The sequence below is a fragment of the Erythrolamprus reginae genome, chromosome 1 (assembly GCF_031021105.1).
Source record: "Erythrolamprus reginae isolate rEryReg1 chromosome 1, rEryReg1.hap1, whole genome shotgun sequence".
NCBI classification, from domain to species: domain Eukaryota; kingdom Metazoa; phylum Chordata; class Lepidosauria; order Squamata; family Dipsadidae; genus Erythrolamprus; species Erythrolamprus reginae.
The window spans coordinates 112,032,863-112,049,621 of NC_091950.1; the positions used below are offsets into that span (position 1 = coordinate 112,032,863).

A 16,759-nucleotide genomic window follows, 5' to 3' on the forward strand; every position below is an offset into this window, starting at 1 on the left:
CAGTAAATAACAATTGGGGGTTACGAAATCATTAATTGTAAAATATTTCTTCTTCATGATATTTATCTTGCATAAGGAGAAACCATACTCTTTAAAAAAGGTAAACTATTCATATTAATTATGTAGAACAAATGATTAATGACAAAATTCATACTATTATATTATCCTAACCTTTGTATTGTTTTAAACAAGTCAGCATTAACAATCCTCTTGGGTAGGATAAGTATTGTTAGAAGAAAAGGTTTAATTACACAGAGTTATTCCCATTTTAAGCAACATTTTCTTACAAAATAACCTATCCTGTTAATCAAATTTAAATGGGTAACTTACATTTTACTTGTACATTTTATTTACTTGTAAAATATTGTTGCTGGCTTGATCAGAAGAGAAAGCCTTGGTTCCTTCGTTCTGAAAGTCTCTTCAACCCTTCCGCCCCTTCCCCCAGTGCTTCCTGTAGAGGAGGAGCTGTGATTGGTACAACCTGCTGCCAATCAGATAGTTCTCTCAGTGCCTCCTTTCTGTGTAGAGAGGGAGCTGTGATTGGTTCAGCCTGCTGCCAATCAGGCAGCTGAGGGGTAGCAAGAGCAGAAAGAAAATAAGCCCTCCTGTTGCCAGCCATGAGGTTTCTTTCCTCCCTGCCTTTCACATCGGAACTGTGGAGCTTTGGGACAGTTTTCAGGTCAGTGAAAGTCAGTGACTCTAGTATAAGTCAAGGTTGGATTTTTCAGCACCTTTTTTGTGCTGAAAATATCGACTTATACTCGAGTATACACAGTAATTCACTTAATTTTAATAAAAATATACGGCTTTATATATGCATATTAAATTTTGACACATTGTTTGCCTATAACCTGTAATTGGAAAATGTAAAATGTCAGTTGCATGAAAACAAGAGCCAACTAACAGATTTCATTATTATATTTGAATTCAGCATGTGAAATTCATTAAAAAATGGCACATTTCATTTCTGAAACATAAAAAGAAAATGAAATTTTTTTGAACAGTGAATCAGTTTCAATAGATTTGGAGATGATATGTTCCTGTTTGTTCATTTCGTCTGAGTCAGAGAATTTCAGGAGGTGTTGTTGAAGCACATGTTGATCTCATTGGGCACTGGGACATGGTACATTATCTGAAGTGATTCAATGAATGCATTCCTATTTAGAGGACTGAGAGAGGCAGAAATGCACAGGAATTGTAGAAATAATAGCCAATGGTTGTAAAGGTATTTTGATGTGCAAATTTAATGTTAAAAAATTCAGTACTAGGAAAACAGAAAAGCAGCTGATTTATAATATAAATCCTAAAAACAAAAGTTTAGGGGCACTGAAGGGCTACCAAAAATTTTACTACCACATCTTGGGTGTGGCTTATGCAGGATACCCTGCATTTCTTTCAACATCTTTCAGTGCAAATTTGGTGCACTAGGGTGAAGCTCCATTTTCGCTACCCTACTACGTTTCCCCCCCATCCAGGCAGAAGCCCAGATAAAAAATCCTCCGTCAGTTATAGAATGAATACTAGAAGCCATTTCTGTTCTGTTCTGTTCTGTTCTAGAGATCAATGAATTTAGGAATGGTAATACATAAAGGATATGATCTATGGTACTTTAACTTCCCACATATAGGAGAAAACCTTTTATAATGGGTATTAGGAATGTCAAATCAGTAACATTAATCAACACAATGACCAGTTGTGATTATCATTATATGCACGTATATCTTGAATTATACAATGGAACATCTGCTTGAGTGTCACCTTGCAAGTTGGATTCACAGATGGTGTTCATCTGTATATGGAAACAGAGTTCCTGCTAAACAGGACAAAGCTAAAATGCATGCTCAGTGATGAGTTTTGTGATATATTTGGAAAAGATTTCAGAAAGCTAGTTTTACTTTGGATTTTTTTTTTTCAAAACAATGAGCATTCCTGACTACAGGTTGTGTTGGCTTAGGACTGCTTAAGGGTTTCGAGGAGTGTACTTCTGTGAACAGAAATTGGTCCTTATTCAACAGGATCAGTGCTTGAAATAATCACATTCAATGCTACAATTCTATTTGCTGAATGACTGAATTTTGTTATACAATTATGACAATAGAGCCGGACCTATTGCAGTTCCTGCTTCACATAATGGTGTAACCAAATTCAGTCATTCAGAAACTGGAGTTGTAGAGTCTGGATACCCACATTAGTCAAAATTAAGTTGTTATGTCTGGCTGAGTTTAATAATAAAATGCATAAATGTGCTTATTAATTTGTATGCTTTGCTTTATGGCTGTAAATAAACCAATAGGAAATTAAACACTCGGAATGCTTAGACTATTCTACATATGTTTCAGACTTTTCTTTTTTGATGTTCCCCAGTTCAGAATAGGAGCATTTCAATTTAAAAGCCACAGGCAACACATTACTGGAATTACAATATTCACATTGATGAGGATGATCGGATTTGACTTTGAAGTGCTGCTTGGGGCTGAACAATTTAAATAAATGAAATGATTAATTTTCTAATTCAGAAATGACCTTTCCACCTTACTGAAGTATCACTTTGGATTTTAGATGACTTTTGTTTATTTACTTTTCTGAATATAATTTGGAAACTACTTGATGATTCCAAATGACACCTGGAAGCTTGTGCTTAAAAGTATAAGAAATAATATAGAGAGAAATACAGACAATATGCAGTCAGAAGATAAATCATATAGCAATAACGTTTAGACTTATACACTGCTTCATAGTGATTTTACAACCTTCTCCAAGTGGTTTACAAAGTCAGCATATTTCCCCCAACAATTTTTTATCTACCTCCGAAGGATGGAAGGCTGAGTCAATCTTGAGCAGATGAAAATTGAACTGCCAAACTGCAGCTAGCAGTCAGCTGAAGTAGCCTGCAGTACTGCACTCTAGCCACATATTCCTACATAGAATTTGAAGATTTTTTTTCAAAAACAACAACAACATGTTTTCTTTCTGGAAATTTCAGATGCATTTTGAGATGAGCAATTGATTGATTACATGTCATCACGTTGGTGTTGAATCTGGTAACCACATAAATAGTTCCTCTCCACGACGAAAGATTAATTCTAAAAGAAAAGAAAAAAAATCAGGATTTTTTTTCCCCTCAAAGGGAAAATAGATTGACAGTAAAATGGAGTGGAGTATAGTTTGAAAAATGATGATGTGTCTGAAACATTTTCTTCTTCTTTCTTTAAATTCTAAAGATTAATCTCTTTGCAAACCAGAGCTTTTTCCTCAGTGCTTCTAGTAATTTCTATTTAAGGGACATGATCCAATTTTGGGGGAAGCAGTGTATGCTATTGAAGACTGTTAGGAAATGTTCCATAGTATTTTATTCCATCACTCTGTAGCTTTAAGGCTTGTGCATAATATTAAAGACATTAAACCTTGTCATCAGCAAGGAGCCCACACAAGTGTCATAAAATTCAACCTAGATTGTAAGTCCCTGAAGCATGATGGTAGTGCTCTATGTTACTTTAATCAGTCCCTGGCTCCATGCATTTGTGCGTTTGCATGCATATGGAGGACAAAAGCTGTTACAATTTGGTAGCAAAGCAGAACTAAGTATATTCTGCACTAGAAACAGAATATTTTGATTTTTGAGATTCCAAACTCTCAGTGTTGCTTTTTGTGAGATAGGCAGTCATATGAATGCGATAAATAAATAAATAAATAAATAAATAGATAGATATTTTTAAATTAAAAAAAATGAAAAAAATTAAGAAATATATCTTTAAGAATCAGTTTTGCCTTCTCGAATTTTTTTAATTCACATTTCTCTGCTCTGCAGCTAATGCAGTGTTTCTCAAATAATGGGGTGAGCCCCCTGGGGGGTGCAGAGTGATGCGGGGGGGGGCTTACCCTGGGGAATGTGCTTTTGTTGCCAGAGGGAGTAACGGGGCATTGCACTGAACAGTACACAGCACAGAGTAGGAGATATGAAGTACAAATAACAAACATTCAAGAGGCACCATGGCAAAATATTTAACAGGGATGAAAAGAAAGGAGAGAGACGGAGATAATGAGACAAACATAAGTCTCCCGAAAGCTAAGAAGAGGAAATATGATGAAGCGTATATAGCACTTATAGTGGGAGATGAGGAAAGATCGGTATGTTTACTACATCTAAAAATGTTGGCAGTGGGTAGTATGAGGCCAAATAAATTAAGCTGTTCTGTTCGGGTCGTATGTGACCCGAAGCCAAGTTTGAGTCCCTGTAAAAATTTTTCCCTGCATATCTGAAACTTGAAATTTCATGACTTTTCATCATTTCAGGGGTTCTCTCTATGAGAATTTTTTTTGGGGGGTGGGGGGCTTAGTTTTTGCTGGGCAAAAAAAGTTACAAATCTTCTGTTCCCGGGTCACCCTGACCCGGACCGAAAACTCTTCATTTGCAGTGCTTATGTTTGGTCTTTTTGAAAGCTTTTTTCACTTGGAAAGTAGTCTGAACATTTCTGCACACAATGATATGAAAATTGAAATGAAAAAAGTAAATCTTATTGGTTTATTTTGCGGATATAATTGAAATTTTTTTCAATTTATGGATAGTTTTGCTTGCAAAATGCATTCTATTTTACTAAAGTTGGTGTGGGATTGGTAGCTTGAACATTTCTGAATATAAGAAAAATATAAAGGAACTGAAAAAAATGATTCTTATTGGTTTTTTAATATCAGAAATAAGGCCTCCCCCCCCCCCTCGGCTGCTTGCAACCATTTTCACTTTTTATTTTTTTATGCTCCAAATCCGAAATATTCTTTAAAATCTTAGGCATTCATTTACTCAATTTAACAATGCTGATCATCAAAAAATATTTTTGGGCTGGTGGCTAATTGTTTTCTGGGCAAAAAAAAATCATAACTTCGAGTCTGTTTCTGTTCGTATATGACCGGACCAAAAATAATTTTTTTAGGTACTTGAATTTGATCTTTTTGAAAACTTTTTCAACTGGAAAACTAGTTTGAACATTTATGAACATAATGATATGAAAATTGAACTGGAAAAATTGAGACTTATATTTTTATTTTGATCAAAAAGCCCCTCCCCCCATCCTTTTTGAATTTCGTGTCAATTTCTATTTTTTAAGGCTACAAATCCCTAAGGAATTTTCCCCCAAAAGGTTTGATATACTAAATTGAACATTTCTGAATATAAGAAAAATATAAATGAACTGAAAAAAAATGGTTCTTATTGGTTTATTTTTGCCACAAAAGGGCCACCACCACCCCGGCCTTGCTATGTGCCATTATTGTCACTGTTTATACATATTTGTCTAGAAATATTTGGAATATCCTTTTGAAAATCAACCACATTGTAGCCAGAGAACTAATTTTATGAAACAAATCCATTTTACTAAAAAAAAGTATGTAAGTTTGAAATTAACAGCATAATTTTTATATAAATTGAAATAATTGAACACGGGGGGAGGCATACATTTATGTGCAAAATAAACCAATATGCATCAATTTTTCCAGTTCAATTTTCATATCATTATGTTCAGAAATGTTCAAGCTACCAATCCCACACCAACTTTAGTAAAATAGAATGTATTTTGCTAGCAAAACTATCCATAAAGTGAAGACTATTTTAAAAAAACGGGGGGGGGCGTGCATTTCATCAACAAAATAAACCAATATGCATCAATTTTTCCAGTTCAATTTTCATATAATTATGTTCAGAAATGTTCAAGCTACCAATCCCACACCACCTTTAGTAAAATAGAATGTATTTTGCAGGCATAATTATCAATAAACCTAAAGAAAATTCACAAAAACGGGGGGGAGGCATATTTATGTGCAAAATAAACCAATAAGGATTAATTTCTTCAGTTCAATTTTCATATCATTGTGTGCAGAAATGTTTAGACTACTTTCCAAGTGAAAAAAGTATTCAAATTGACCAAACATAAGTACTGCAAATGAAGAGTTTTCGGTCCGGGTCAGGGTGACCCGGGAACAGAAGATTTGTTACTTTTCTTAAACAGAACAGCAGTGTTAAGGCATCACTTAAGCACATTACATCCCTGAGTTTTTTTCAATGAAAACATGCTGAATATTGCAAACTGTATTCCTGTCAGAAAGTTGGGGGGGGGGGCACAAATGTTTACTTCTTCCTAGTGGCGTCCTAACAGAAAATAATTGAGAAACACTGAGGTAATGAATGTGTCAATGAATGTTTGCAGCAGAGGCGGAGTAACGACACGGACACAGAGAGCTGCATTTAAAATGGGTCATTTTTATTAATTAAATTTGCATAATTTATTCATTAAATTAGCATAAATTTAACTAAACCCTAAGAAGGACCCGCAGGGTCAAACATTTGCTTCCGGGGTGAAAAATGATGTCAGAAAAACTTCCAGGGCAACTCCATGCTAATCCAGGTGAGGGGCCTCACCCTCTCCTGGATCTCAGCCATGCACCTGCATGTGGGAGGTCTCACCATCTAACCCCTGCAAGGGGATATAGATGGGCGGGACCCAAAGACGGGTTCCCCCCAATTGGTCAGATCGAGCTAAAGGCACCATGACCTTTGGAGAGAACCTGTCAATCATCCCCAAAGATGCCCAATGGAGAACACGCAGTTGCTAAACACCACCCAGTTTTCCGCCCCTAACCTGCCTACCCAAATGACCAAAGGTAAGCCAATTAGACTAATCAGGGGGGCAAAGCCCCCCCTAACTGCCATCTATCACCACAGTGTGGAATAGGCAAAAAAACAGTCGCAGAAAATGCTGGTACCGCCAAAAATTCCTATTCAGCCCCCTAAGGGCGACCCACAGTGGCACACTGAAAGATAGGGCGGGCAGGTGTTTGCTACTCATTGTCAGGGGCGAAAAGGAAGCCCCGAGCCTACACAGCCCCTTACATAGGGCTGGCAGGCTCCGCCCCTGACAACGTCATCGGTCGAAGCCGATGACAGAAAAATGGCCAGTATCTCGCGAAATCTCGCAAGATCCCGGCCTTCAAGATGGCGGCTGCGCCCAGGGCCGTGTCTCCCTGGCCCTGCGGCAAATCCGGGCCGGGTTTGACTCACTGGCCACACATTTTGAAAATTAAACATTTACAGTCCATGATGAAAGTGTCAGCATAAGCTTGACCTCTTTTTTTAATCATGTAGAATGGTGAAGGTTAGATATAAAATGCGATTTTATCCATTATTTAATTTTTTATTCACTTTCATTTAAATGGCTGGTAGGAAAAGCCATTTTTACTGATTGCCACATTTTTTTCAGAGCAGAGGGGAGGGAACACAAACAAACCTGAGAATTCACATTTTATTTTGCTGATTTCATGTTTGATCCCATTTCACAGGCTCTGTTCACTTTAGAGTGTTTGTTTACAGGAATAGATTTCTTTTATATAAACACTTCATTAGAAGAAGTGTTTATCCAAAGGGACACTACATTACCAAGCTATAAAATCGAAGTTGTCAAGATTTGAAAGATTCAAATGTTCTTGTCAGGGAAAAAAAACCTGTGGCTCATTTCTACTCTCTAATTAACAAAGCAGCAGAAATGAATCTAATGTTGAACACATTTCGTGTTCTTCAAGAGAAATTTGATGTGAAAATGAATGATAGAAATGATAGAATTTTTGTAACATATGATGAACAGGGAACTGGAGAAAGTGAAATATACAATGGAAAACCTAGAAAATGTTAATCATTCTATATTCAATCACTTTTTATAGCTGCTCATTGAGACATCTATTCCATTATATTAAATCTCATTCCAATTGAGTTCCACTTCTGGTGATTTAATGGACACAATCATGTAGTTTTCATGACTGCATGATTAAGTTTTGTCTTATTTCAGGAATATTTAAAAAAAACACATTCTCTTAACATTCAGTCCAGATAGTCTATGGTGGTCTTCCATTCAAATAGCCCAATTCTGCTTATTTTCTGAAATAAGAATGTAATGTTTTTCTATTACTGTTGTGAACTGCCCCGAGTCTACAGAGGGACGGCATACAAATTTAATAAAATAAATAAATAAAATAAACATTGCAGTCTTGACAATTGCAATGTGCTTTACATGGGGCTACCCTTGAAGAGTGTTCGGAGACTTCAGCTGGTGTAAAATACATTGGCGGGTGCAATAACAGGCGCACCAAGGTATGCCTGTATTATTTTAACTTTACGCGAGCTGCATTGGTTGCCATTTGGTCTCTGAACGTAATTCAAGGTGTTAGTTATTACCTTTAAAGCCTTAATGGCTCAGGGCCATACTACTTAAGGGACCGCCTCCTTCCTCATACCTTGCTGCAGCCAGTAAGGGCACAAAGAGTCAGCTTTTTCCAAGTCCCATCTGCCAAACAATGTCGATTATCAGGGCCTTGGGGAAAAGCCTTCTCTCTAGTGGCTCCAACCCTTTGGAATCAACTGCCTCAGACATCCACACTATCTCCACCCTACCAGACTTCCGGAAAGCCATTAAAACCTGGCTTTTTTGACAGGCCTGGAATTAGGTTGTTTGTAAGTGTGTATGGCTTTTTATGACGTCACTGTTTTTATAATATTCTTGATTTTATTATTAGATTTTAACTGTTTTTTATTGCTATTATATTTATTTTTGCTGTTAGCCACTCAGTCTGTTTTGGAGTGAGCGGCATATAAAACAAACAAACAAACACACACACACACACATACAAGATCACTCAGGTGTTTTTGACTGCTCAGATTATTACAAGGACATGTGGTAGATACATTATTATTCATGATTTCCCCTGTGTTTTAAATTGATGACTAGAAATAACACCACAGCATAATACAGTATGTTCTATGAGAATAAAATGAGATGGTTTCCAGATGCACATGTTGGAAATAGGAAACTTCTGACAAACTTCTAGATCACTGATGGCTAACTTTTTCTGCATTGACTGACCAAAGTGTGCATGTGTTGAAGAAATAGTTAAAGGAACTATGATAGCGTGGTCACAAAACTTTGGGTACACAATTTATTTAAACGAATGGGAAAAAATTTGGACTGCTAACTATAAACTAACGATGGCAACCTCATATAAGGAAAACCATTATAAAATGTTCTACAGATGGCACTTGCCACCTGTTAGACTTGCAAAAATGTATCCAAATCTATCACCATTATGTTGGAAGTGCAGGGAAAAACCAGGTACATATTACCACATCTGGTGGACATGTGAAACCACCCAAAAATATTGGGAAAAAATCAAAACTATGCTAGAACAAATTACTTCTCAGATCATCCATGCGAAACCCGAACTATTTTTACTAGGAGTCATAAGACAAAATTTTAGTAAAGAAAACAGATATATTATAATCCACATCATTACAGCCGCACGGATTTTATATGCACAATTTTGGAAACAAGAAAAAAACCCAACTGCTCTATCACTCTTGATTAAAATAATGGAATGCGCAGAAATGTCCAAACTAACAATGGAACTGCAAAACAAGGATGAGACAGATTTCTACAAAGCTTGGGATAAATGGTACCTCTGGTTAAAAAAAAGGAATTATCTAAAAATTATTCATCAAGAAAAATATCCAACAAAAACAACTTGAAAAATTAGCAACCTACATCACAAATCATAACATCAAATTGAAACAACAAACTGTAAACATAGATCGACACGGACTTCAATTTTACAAAGAAAATAAACCCCCAAATCACTTATACATATTGGCACTAAAAACTACATTCAAAACATATCGATAAAACCTTAGGGTAAAACACACCAACTACGACCTCAAACTACAGGCCGCAAATCATGAAAGACCCAGCTCTAACGCTGGTCTTCGCTTCTTTAGCCCCCCCTCCTTCTTTGCCCCTTTTTCCTATCCCCCTTCCTTCTATATCTACTTCCCTCCCTTCCCAACCCCCTAACCTTCTCTCACTCCCCAATTACTACATAAGTAGATTGTAAATGTTAAAATGTACAGTATGCATATCCCTTTTGTCTTTCTGTATCTTGTTTTTATTGTATATATTCAATAAATTTTTTTTCAAAATTTTTTTTAAAAAAAACAAAAAACAAAAAAACCAAAGTGTTCATGTGCTTGCACAAACCCCCCAAATGCAATGTGTGTGCGGCCCCTTCACATGCATCCCAGCTCCCCTGTGCATGTTCCCTATGCATGCATGTGCAGCTCCCTGCATGCACCCCATCCCCCATGCATGTGTGTGTCCCCACATGTCCACCCCTCCTCATGTGCACCCCACCCATGCAAGCATGGCAGAGACCTGAAGAACAGCTGACCAGAAAGAGTCACACAGGTATTCAACTGCTTCTCAATAGTTTGCCCGAACCATTAGTAAATTGCTTGTGCAGTTTGGATAAAGTGCAGGATAAGTTTTTTATCCTTCTCCCTTCAGTTACTAGATCCACTTAACAGTTGCAGCTGGAATGCAGCCACACATTCTGAATCAAGTTAATAAACAACAGAAACTGATATGATTAGGGCAGGGAAACTCATCAATCACCCATCTAGGGATGGGATTAATCTCTTCCCTTCAGGAAGAAGGGCAAGATTACAAACTTTTTCATTATAAAGAATATTAATAGTATTACTTCTATGATCAGCTGATATTCCCTGGAGTTTCCTAAGACCTTTTATAGCTGCTACAGTGTTGGCTACTTTTTGTTTCTCCCTGGGGGAGAGGATATAGGAGGGGACAATGATGCTTGATCATACTTAAATTTGATACATGTGTGGCCACCAATTGTATTGTTTCAGCTGTAAAGTACACAATTTAGAACATAGAGAACATAAAATATAGAGTTGGAAAGGTTAATGGCTTTTGACAGCATGGCCAGGCTGTAAATTAGCCTGAGCAGCTGCTCTTAGTTTCTCTCTCAACTGATGCATTTGCTCTGGGCTTGACTTTTTTTTTTAAAGGGGAATAGCTATTTTAAGTTTTCTGCATTACTTTAGTGGTTCCTGGTGCTGTCCTTTTGGGCTGTACTTCCCTCACTTTTTTGCCACAACTTCTGAAGGCAAGCTATTCTATTGGTTGATCGGTCTCACCCTTAGGAAATTTTTCTTTAGTCCTAGGTTGCTTCTCTCTTTGGTTAGTTTCCATTCATTGTTTCTTATTGTGCTTTTTGATGATTTGGAAAATAGATTGACTCCCTCATTTTTGAAGAATTAATCAGTGAAACAGCTTGCCTCCAATTGTAAATGCTCAAACATTGCAATTTTTTTCAAGATTGGAAAATCATTTGTCTAAAGTGTTGAGATTCTTGCTTAAGCAGAGTGTTGCACTAGAAAACCTTCAAAGTCCTTATCAAATACTGTATGTTACTCCATTCTAGTCTAAATATTGGAACAGTGCTATTTTATTGTGCTATTTTAATATGAGTTGGACTAATATGGATGAATCTTCTTCATGATAATGTCAAAGTGTGTTATTAACCAAACAGAAATAACAATGAAACATAATTTTTCACAGTTGATGGACCAATGATGTACTGTAACAATGTGAATGGCCTCTTTGAAGAACTGAGTCAAGACTATTTTGTTGCAGATTGGTGATTGTTTATTGAGTCATCCCAGATAAATTTGAAAGCAGTGTTGCTTCACCATGGAAATATGAAACCATCAGTCCCTATTGCTCACTCATGTCATCTAAAGGAAAGTTATGAAAATCTGTCAGTTGTTTTGGATGCTATACAATATAAGCATCATCAATAGAATATCAGTGAAGATTTGAAAGTGATTGGTCTGCTAATGGGGATGCAAGGAGGTTTCAAAAAATATTGTTGCTTCTTGTGTTTATGGGACAGTAGAAATACAGTAGAGCATTATGTTTCATGTGATTGGGGACAAAGAAACATATATGCTCCAGGTAGACACAATGTACAGCATAATCCTTTAGTTGCCCCAACAAAAATCTTTCTTCCTTTACTATATATAAAGTTGGGATTGACTAAAAACTTTGTGAAAGCCATGGCAAATACAAATTTACAAGGGTTCCAATACATTTCACAGAAATTCTCCAACATTTCGCCAGCAAAACTGAAGGAAGGGGTATTTGTTGGTCCTCACATCAGTGAGCTTATAAGAGATGAAGTGTTTGAAGGAACTCTAAATGATAAGGAATTGAGAGCTTGGAAAAGCTTCAAGTGGATCTGTGAAAACTTCTTAGGAAAAGATAAATCTTCAGAATCTCCAGAAATCTTCTTAGGAAAAAATAAATCTCCAGAATATGTTGACAGTGTTGAGGAACTGCTAAATACATACCAGTGTCTTGGATGTTGCATGTCTCTGAAAATGCACTTTTTGTATTCACATTTATTCCTCACAATTCTTGGAAGGAAGAATTCACATTCTTCCCTCCAAATCTTGGGGATGTAAGCAATGAACAAGGCAAGCGATCTCATTGATGTATTCATGCATACATATTTAAGGCAGCATGAGATGTATTAGGTTTGATTTATTACAAAAGTCAATAATAGCTTAATCTATTTGTCTGTCTCCAAAATGTCCTTTTCAATAAAATAAATATATCAAAGCTGAACCTTTCATTTACCACTTCTGCAAAGCAGAAATTCTGAACCTAAACTGTTGCATGGAGACAATTAGCAACAAGTCATGTCTCATTTAATCACTCTAGGGAATTTAGTAACATTTGTATCTGTTGACTTATGTCTATCCTAAAGTTGGATGAATGGAACAATGCATATATATTTTTCTCTGCTTCTCTTCTCTCTCTTCACAATCTTTCAGTTCCATGTCAAATGCTTCTTAAATTAGCCTGTATGATGGATTTGTAAGTTTGTGCTATTTCTTTTTGCTACATTTGATCTTATAAAAACATAATAAAAAACATTAACATGAAAGTTAGGAAAAGCACAAAGATGTTTGAGTTCATGACTATTGGTTTGCATTTATATTTAAAGTAACAGTTTATTACCAGCAACAATATTTCCTGTTTCAGTACTCAGTTCTGCAATGTAATAGTCATGGTTTTGTAGTGAATGTGAAGATATTTGTATGCATATAAAATATAAATTACAATCCTGCTTGCTTATACACCAGTACCAGTTAAATCTCTTACCAGATAAATGACATATACACACATGGGGGTTCACAACAGAGATTTCAGTATCTTAGGGGTTCATGGTTAGAATGGTTAGAATGTAAGCTAACTCTGTCCACAGCCTGGAGTCTGATCCTGGCTGACCCAAGGTTATCTGATTTTTCCATTTTCCATTCCTGAAATCAGTAAAATGAATACTTAGATTATTGGGGGCAATTTGCTGACAACTTAAACCACACGGTGCTATAATATACTATGGGCGATATATAAGTCTAAATGCTATTGCTGTCACTATTCAGAATGCAATAGACATGATTGTCATGTGCAGTGCCAATCATCTGCTCCTCCTACACATTCAGAGAAGGATAAAGTCCAATTATGAATAAATTCCAAACCTTTTGGCATCCCTAGTTGCTGTGATGACCCAGGGCAAGGCACACAGATAACATAAAACAGCTGGCAGTTCAAACCAGCCCTTTTAATACTCCAAATCTTCCCCAAACAAACCTCAAACAGCTTCTGGTCACAATTAGTCCAGCCCAGTGCTGTCAGCACCAAGGCTGCATGGCAATAGCTCCCAAATTTATCTAGCAAAACAAGAAAAAAGCAAGGAGTTCAGGGAGCTAGAGATATAATCAGTCAAGAACACAACACAGGAATGCAAGTTCAAATATCGGGACACAACATTCTAGGAACTCAGCATTTGTTCTCGAAAAATGTCTCTCCCAACTGCCTCTCTTTTAAACTCCATCCCTGGGTGTGTCTTGTGAAGGGAATCAGGGCCCTTTTCTTCCTCATGAGCCACACAACCCACCTTGCTCTCTTATGTGTTCTTCCATTCATGCCCTAGGACGAGAAGAGTGTGGCCCTTGGTCTTCATCTGAACCCCCTCCCCTTGTTCTACCTCTTCCCTGCTCTGCCCAGCCTGACTTTTCTCTTCCCCCGTTTTCTCCACAACCAACAGAACCATTCTCCTATTCTCAATAAGCTGTTCATCTTCCATCTCGGATTCAGACTCTGAGGGAGGCATGACAATTGCTGCTATTGGGAGTAAGACAAGGGAATGTCAAGGAAATTGTTAGGGAAGGTTGTGCTGAAACTTGCATTTTCAGCCAAAGTAAATGGCAAAGGTTATGTAAGCACAGTGTTGGCATATCTAAGCAATTGGAGTTTTTGCTCTGATAAATGTTTTTACCTGTGAGTTTCTGCACTTTGTACAGATGTTAAATAGTGAGTTGCTGTCAGGAAAGGAAAAGATGGCAATTTTATGTAACCCAAGCTAGAAGGAAGAGTGAAGTTTCTGGTGATTTGTGGAACAATTCTTATGTCGTTGCTTTTTGATAGAAAATGCTTGCAGTGCTATTCATTTCCTATTCTCATCAGGTCATTACCTTTAGCCTTTCTTGACATCTGAAGTCTAGATGTTCTGCTTTATTTCCATCCTTGTTTCCAGCAGGAAATAAATCGGTGGCAGCATTTGTCTAAAGGTAATTGTTTTGACATTGTTCTATCTGAAAATCTGTTACTTTGCAACTATAACATATTTTGTTTTAGGTTGTGGTTTAAAGAAAACAAAACTTTTAAACAAGACTTGTGTCTGTTCCACTGAAGGTATGTAGATTTATAATTAGAGCTTATAAAACTTATGCTAGATAAATTTTAGAGTATTGTTCAACTGCTTGGAATCCCCACTATATATCTGACATCAGTACAATCGAGCAGGTTCAGAAGTATTTTACAAGAAAAGTCTTGTGCTCTTCTGTACACAATATAATTTTTTATGCAACTAGGCTCAAAATTCTCAATTTGGATAATTTAGAACTACGTCACTTGCAGTCAGATCTAGGTATGCATACAAAATTATATGTAGTAATGTTTTACCAGAAAATGACTTTTTCTGTTTTAATCGCAATAATACACATGCAAATAACCACTTTAAACTCAATGTAAATTGTTCTAAACTTGAGTGTAAAAAAATATGATTTCTGTAAAAGAGTTGTCAAAAACTGGAATGCCCTACCTGACTCAGTTGTCTCAGCTACAAATTTTCATAGTTTCAGTCACAAATGGGCCCATGGACCTTACTTTATACTTAAGGGATCAGCAGAGGGGGCGTGCCTAAGTGCACTAACATGTTTCGTAGATTTGCCTAATATAAGGCATCCCCTGAAAGTAAGACGTAGGAGATGTTTCATTTCGCAGTATTCCCGAACAGAACATATATAACACTGGTGTCCATAAATTGCATCGCAAAACGCTGCATCAATCAGATTTAAAACACATCCAATACACATCCAACATGCAGCTGCGTGTTTGGATGCATTTTTGCTGCAGCAGGATGATACAGGATACAATTCATTGAAAAAAAATAAGACATCCCTTGAAAATAAGACGTAGCACATCTTTGAGAGCAAAAATTAATATAAGACGCTGTCTTATTTTCGGGAAAACACGGTAGTAGTACAGAAATACTGGCTTTGTGATACTTATTTTCTTCTGAGTCTTGTCAAAAAAAATAGAAGTGATGAATCTTAATTGATGATTTGTTTTATTGGCAGTTTGTGTGCAAAAGTATATAAAGCAGAGCAGTTAGAAAAATGTAGATAAATGAAATAATTTTTATAATTGGAATGGCAACATATATGTGATTATATAATGCTGTGCTTTTTAAAACATTATTTTTAGATTGTATCTTAATACTGCTTTCATTTTCTTTCTTTCTTTCTTTCTTTCTTTCTTTCTTTCTTTCTTTCTTTCTATATTATGCACCATCTCAGGAAATCTTTTAGGCTTCAGTTCTATGATTTCTTTAGAAGTTTGGCTGGCACCTTTTTTGTCTTTTTCTCTTTTATTCGGAGAAAAGGGGAAAAAAAGATTGGAACAAAGTTTAATCTCAAGCAATGTCAGACTCAAAAACCAAGAAAGAAAGACACATTGTCATTCTTGCAAAGCAGATTTCTTTATTCTTCCTCACTCATAGACAGAAACTTACCAAACCAACTCAAACTACTATCTCTTTAATACATATAATGTGATCATTGTTGGGCAGGAGCAGTTTTCATTCTCTTTCTCTAACACAATTATCTGAACTGAGTTGTTTCTTGCTCCTCTGGATCATTCTCTCGCTCTCTCTGATAAATTCAGACTACGCTACATTACAGATGGCCTCTGCCTACTTCCACATCTCTATATTACAGGGATGAAAATAATTTAGTACATAATTTAGTACATATGTCTACATGGAGATTCTGCACATGCACAGAAGCATCATGCAGGTGCAAAGCACATGTGCACTCCTGTTCCCAAACTGGTAGCAAAGGTAAGTGAAACCTACCACTGAAGTAAATCTGGTTTTATCCTCTCAGTTTGTTTATATAGCAGCAATGGGCTGCAATTAAAATATACTGCAATTAAAATATACTGCTCAATAAAATAAAAGGAACACTCAAAGAACACATCCTAGATCTGAATGAATGAAATATTCTCACTGAATACTTTGTTCTGTACAAAGTTGAATGTGCATAATAGCATGTGAAAGTGATTGTCAATCAGTGTTGCTTCCTAAGTGGACAGTTTGATTTCACAGAAGTTTGATTTACTTGGAGTTATATTGTGTTGTTTAAGTGTTCCCTTTATTTATTTTTTTTGAGCAGTGTATAATTTCTCTTGTGAGTTAGAACAAAAGAAGTAATGTACCAATAAGGAGAATATTTGTAGCTCAG

General features: G+C 36.4%; 1 protein-coding gene across 3 annotated transcripts in view; it reads left to right on the forward strand.

Annotated features, from left to right (window-relative positions):
• Nucleotides 1-16,759, forward strand: part of LUZP2 (leucine zipper protein 2) — a 477,893-nt gene that overhangs the window by 176,997 nt on the left and 284,137 nt on the right. For 2 of the 3 annotated variants that reach the window (XM_070735244.1, XM_070735262.1), the window contains exon 1: nt 589-679. The exons of the other annotated variant lie outside the window; for it this stretch is intronic. In XM_070735244.1, the coding sequence (XP_070591345.1) occupies nt 618-679 (62 nt within the window). In that variant the 5' untranslated portion in view covers nt 589-617. Of the gene's footprint in view, nt 1-588; nt 680-16,759 lie in introns of those variants that run through there. 3 annotated transcript variants of the gene reach the window in all.